Genomic DNA, 6000 nt, shown 5'->3' on the forward strand with positions numbered 1-6000 from the left:
GGGGGGGTTGTGGAAGTGTGTGTGTGCGAGTGTGTGCGTGTGTGTCAGCCCCAGGTGTGAGAGAGACACTCCAGGGTTCACCCTCTGACCTGAGTTGACCGAAGAAGACCGTGGTTAGAGTTCACATGTCACAGGCTGATAGCCTTCATCTGTCACAATGTGCTTTACAGAAACCAACCAAAAACCCCAGAGAGAAGAAGCAATGTAGAGGCAGAAACACAGTAGTAGGACAAAAACCTAGAAAACCTAGATCTGACTCTTGTACAGTAGCACACACACACACACACACGCACACACACATGCACATGCACTCACACACGCAGTACAGCAGCAGTATGTTGAGAGTACAGTTACAGGTATGGAAGACAAGTTGAGGCAAGGGGTCTGTTAACTCACACCAAATGAATCCTGCAGAGAGAGAAAGAGAGAGAGAGGGAGCGAGAGAGAGAGGGGGGGGTGAGAGAGAGACACAGAGAGAGGGGGGGTGAGAGAGAGAGACACAGAGAGAGAGAGAGAGAGAGAGAGAGAGAGAGAGAGAGAGGAGACAGACAGACAGACAGACAGACAGACAGACAGACAGACAGACAGAGAGAGAGAGAGCGAGGCCTGTTGTGTCCTATTTTCCTCACGAAACTGAGTTATAGGTACATTATAAACCTACAGCAGTATTTGTGCTCTTGGATGACAATAACACCAGGTTATAGTAGACCTACAGGCTCCGGGTTGGTTGGCAAATACCAGTAATGTCATGGTGACGCCCCAGGGATTTGAGCAGGATAGTTGGTTGGAATGGAGCACGTGCCTACCCCAGGGGCATGCCCTGCAACTGAACAAGCCCAAACCAGGTGTGTGTGTGTGTGTGTGTGTGTGTGTGTGTGTGTGTGTGTATGTGTGTGTGTGTGTGTGTGTGTGTGTGTTATACAAAAGTAAAAGTGTCAGTAGCCCTACTCTATGGGACCTTCGATAGAGCTCGTGCTGTTACTAAGTCTATGTGGGATGTATTTGTTAATAAAGGTAATAAACACGCTGATGAGATCACCTACCTGCCTGTGCCGCTGTCGCCTCGTGAAAAACAGTGATGGAGAGGAGGGAGAGGAGAAGGAGGAGGAGAGGCGATGCCCCGGGCGTTGAGCTCCATATTCGGTCCATCTCGTTGCTCAAAGTCTTTCTCGGTAAACCGGGAACTGTCCAGTGCGGTTGGCTCCGATACCTCCCGTCCCGGCTCCACCGTTTAGCTCCACGGGGCTCACACACACCCGTGCTTAGGGGGCTCGAGACTGCGCGGGTACAGCGCGTGTGCTTATCCGCTGCTGGGAGGACCTGCGTCCATGTCTGGGAGCGCGCAGTGACCCGGTTGATGGGGTAATGATATCATGCGCGCACACGGTAGAGACTGGAACTGGTTTGTCCCGATAACTGTTATCCGGTTCGAAGTCAACTTCTGTTAAGAAATAGGTGCAGTTTGACCTAAGGGAAACAAGTCCAAATCCATCAAAACGTTTAAACTTTATTTCCCTCTCTTTCTTTTTCGTTCTCTTTCTTATCTGGTTATATGATATCCTTCTGATGGAGAAAGAAATAACAAGCAATTCCTTATATTAATTTCCTCCTGAAAAAAAACTATATTCGTTCACCCACTGCAACCAGCCAACTTCAAACTTTCCTCTCTCTCTCTCTCTCTCTCTCTCTCTCTCTCTCTCTCTCTCTCTCTCTCTGTCTCTCTTTCTCTCTCTCTCTCTCTCTGTCTCTCTCTCTCTCTTCTGATCCCTCCCTTCCCGAAGATTGTCTCGCGCAGGGAACGGAGCTGTTGCGGTTAACAAACGGTTGTCTCGTGCCTGTTGAAGATAAGGCTCATAGTGTGTGTTAGGAACGAGCTCTTGCAAACTATTTATTTCAACTAATTATTATTAAGTTTATAATTTTCAGTCCAAGTGTTAGGTGGTGAACTAAACATGTGTTTGCCCAAACTTATCTCCAACTTCAGAACATTCAGTCAACTTAAAATGATGTGTTTGGTCAAATTGTCTGATATGTTCACTCAACTATAAATTATTATTTGGGCGTCTTCACTTAAAGAAGGCTGTGGAACTAGTTACACACACCGCGGTTTAACCATCTATGTTTTCTACGTACAGATTTAACACACGTTGACGAACATGAAAACAGGAGCCTGCACTATTCCAGCACCTCTTCAACATCACCACATCCCCTCTGCTTCGTCCGACACAGTGACAACTAAAAGATACCAACAAAACATTTAGTCCAATCAACAAAAGCTTAATATGATGTGGCTGTCCATGGTTCTGATTTCAGTGTGAGTGTGAGTGTGAGTGTGCATGCGTTCATGCAAGTAGAGAAAAAACACCAATGCCATCCTCCCATTGTCATGTTGACTCACCCTACCTGAAGAGAAACGCCAACGCCATCCTCCCATTGTCATGGTGACTCACCCTACCTGAAGAGAAACGCCAACGCCATCCTCCCGTTGTCATGGCGACTCACCCTACCTGAAGAGAAACGCCAACGCCATCCTCCCGTTGTCATGGTGACTCACCCTACCTGAAGAGGAACGCCAATGCCATCCTCCCGTTGTCATGGTGACTCACCCTACCTGAAGAGAAACGCCAACGCCATCCTCCCGTTGTCATGGCGACTCACCCTACCTGAAGAGAAACGCCAATGCCATCCTCCCGTTGTCATGGTGACTCACCCTACCTGAAGAGAAACGCCAACGCCATCCTCCCATTGTCATGTTGACTCACCCTACCTGAAGAGGAACACCAACGCCATCCTCCCATTGTCATGGTGACTCACCCTACCTGAAGAGAAACGCCAACGCCATCCTCCCATTGTCATGGTGACTCACCCTACCTGAAGAGGAACGCCAATGCCATCCTCCCGTTGTCATGGTGACTCACCCTACCTGAAGAGAAACGCCAACTTGGCTAAAATGCTTGCTCGCTATTCTAACTTCCTTTCCTGGGTAACAATTAGCTAGTTAACATTAGCCTTCTACATCTAGCTCCATATTCAACTTCCATCCTCTCAGGCCAGAGGCACAATGTATGAATCTATAGTTGGGTCAGAATCGCCATGATAGTCATTGGCCAGTATGGAGAATGACGTAAAACCACAAGTCCAAATCCCTAATTTAGGAAAGGGCCAATGTTAGCTAGCTAGCTAGACACCGGAAGACAACAACACAACGAGATGCAACAATTCAAGTTGTTGTGATAAAATTCAAGCTGGTTTTCCTTCACACTTTTTTGGGTGGGCCACGACTAGCCACAGTTGAGCTTAGTTTAGCTCAGCGCTGATTGGCCATTATTTCATACTCTTTTATCAAGGGAAGCCAAATGATCGCTGGCTTCCCTTGCATTCAACGCTAAGGGCGACAACAATGTTGTACTCTTCTATCAAGGGAAGCCAAATGCTAGCTGGCTTCCCCTTGCATTCAACGCTAAGGGCGACAACAATGTTGTACTCTTCTATCAAGAGAAGCCAAATGCTAGCTGGCTTCCCTTGCATTCAACGCTAAGGGCGACAACAATGTTGTACTCTTCTATCAAGGGAAGCCAAATGCTAGCTGGCTTCCCTTGCATTCAAAGCTAAGGGGGGGGCAACAATGTTGTACTCTTCTATCAAGGGAAGCCAAATGCTAGCTGGCTTCCCCTTGCATTCAAAGCTAATGGGGGGCAACAATGTTGTACTCTTCTATCAAGGGAAGCCAAATGCTAGCTGGCTTCCCCTTGCATTCAAAGCTAAGGGGGGGCAACAATGTTGTACTCGTTCTGACCAGACAGCATCAGATAGATGTCCTACACATACAGAGAGAGAGGGCCGCTGTTCCGCTCGTTCGAATGCTTTCTCCGGTGAGAATCAATCAGCCCCTTGTGAATTGAAGGAAAATTATGAAACAGAGAGAGACAAAATATATTTTTTAAATGTCTTGGTGAAGTTTTGGAGTGAAAGCGGGACATAGTGCTGAAACAGACATGATGCTGACACAGACATGGTGCTGTCTGACACAGACATGGTGCTGTCTGACACAGACATGATGCTGAAACAGACATGATGCTGACACAGACATGGTGCTGTCTGACACAGACATGGTGCTGTCTGACACAGACATGGTGCTGACACAGACATGATGCTGTCTGACACAGACATGATGCTGTCTGACACAGACATGGTGCTGACACAGACATGGTGCTGACACAGACATGGTGCTGTCTGACACAGACATGATGCTGACACAGACATGGTGCTGACACAGACATGGTGCTGACACAGACATGGTGCTGTCTGACACAGACATGATGCTGACACAGACATGATGCTGACACAGACATGGTGCTGACACAGACATGGTGCTGACTGACACAGACATTGTGCTGACACAGACATGGTGCTGACTGACACAGACATGGTGCTGACACAGACATGGTGCTGACACAGACATTATTAGAAAGCAAATTACGGACTCCTCCTTAAATCTGCGTATTCCTTCAAAGCTCAGTTGTCCTGAGTCTGCACAACTCTGCCAGGACCTAGGATCAAGAGAGACGCTCAAGTGTTTTAGTGCTATATCTCTTGACACAATGATGAAAATAATCATGGCCTCTAAACCATCAAGCTGCATACTGGACCCTATTCCAACTAAACTACTGAAAGAGCTGCTTCCTGTGCTCGGCCCTCCTATGTTGAACATAATAAACGGCTCTCTATCCACCGGATGTGTACCAAACTCACTACAAGTGGCAGTAATAAAGCCTCTCTTGAAAAAGCCAAACCTTGACCCAGAAAATATGAAAAACTATCGGCCTATATCGAATCTTCCATTCCTCTCAAAAATGTTAGGAAAGGCTGTTGCGCAGCAACTCACTGCCTTCCTGAAGACAAACAATGTATACGAAATGCTTCAGTCTGGTTTTAGACCCCATAATAGCACTGAGACTGCACTTGTGAAGGTGGTAAATGACCTTTTAATGGCATCAGACCGAGGCTCTGCATCTGTCCTCGTGCTCCTAGACCTTAGTGCTGCTTTTGATACCATCGATCACCACATTCTTTTGGAGAGATTGGAAACCCAAATTGGTCTACACGGACAAGTTCTGGCCTGGTTTATGTCTGTCGGAAAGATATCAGTTTGTCTCTGTGAATGGTTTGTCCTCTGACAAATCAACTGTAAATTTCGGTGTTCCTCAAGGTTCCGTTTTAGGACCACTATTGTTTTCACTATGTATTTTACCTCTTGGGGATGTCATTCGAAAACATAATGCTAACTTTCACTGCTATGCGGATGACACACAGCTGTACATTTCAATGAAACATGGTGAAGCCCCAAAATGGACCTCGTTAGAAGCATGTGTTTCAGACATAAGGAAGTGGATGGCTGCAAACTTTCTACTTTTAAACTCGGACAAAACAGAGATGCTTGTTCTAGGTCCCAAGAAACAAAGAGATCTTCTGTTGAATCTGACAATTAATCTTAATGGTTGTACATTCGTCTCAAATAAAACTGTGAAGTACCTTGGCGTTACTCTGGACCCTGATCTCTCTTTTGAAGAACATATCAAGACCATTTCAAGGACAGCTTTTTTCCATCTACGTAACATTGCAAAAATTAGAAACGTTCTGTCCAAAAATGATGCAGAAAAATGTATCCATACTTTTGTCACTTCTAGGTTAGACTACTGGATAAAGCACTAAATAAACTTCAGTTAGTGCTAAATATGGCTGGTAGAATCCTGACTAGAACCAAAAAAATGGATCATATTACTCCAGTGCTAGCCTCCCTACACTGGCTTCCTGTCAAAGCAAGGGCTGATTTCAAGGTTTTACTGCTAACCTACAAAGCATTACATGGGCTTGCTCCTACCTATCTCTCTGATTTGGTCCTGCCGTACATACCTACACGTACGCTACGGTCACAAGACGCAGGCCTCCTAATTGTCCCTAGAATTTCTAAGCAAACAGCTGGAGGCAGGGCTTTCTCCT

General features: G+C 46.3%; 1 protein-coding gene across 1 annotated transcript in view; it reads right to left on the reverse strand.

Annotated features, from left to right (window-relative positions):
* LOC110510793 (uncharacterized) overlaps positions 1-1712 on the reverse strand; it is an 80790-nt gene extending 79078 nt beyond the window's left edge. The window contains exon 1 of the mRNA XM_090195103.1: positions 1044-1712. Within this exon, the coding sequence (XP_090051229.1) occupies positions 1044-1149 (106 nt within the window). The 5' untranslated portion in view covers positions 1150-1712. The remainder of the gene's footprint in view (positions 1-1043) is intronic.
* Positions 1713-6000: the final 4288 nt, after the last annotated feature.

Source organism: Oncorhynchus mykiss, chromosome 13 (assembly GCF_057628025.1).
Source record: "Oncorhynchus mykiss isolate SJ-2025 chromosome 13, ASM5762802v1, whole genome shotgun sequence".
NCBI classification, from domain to species: Eukaryota; Metazoa; Chordata; class Actinopteri; order Salmoniformes; family Salmonidae; genus Oncorhynchus; species Oncorhynchus mykiss.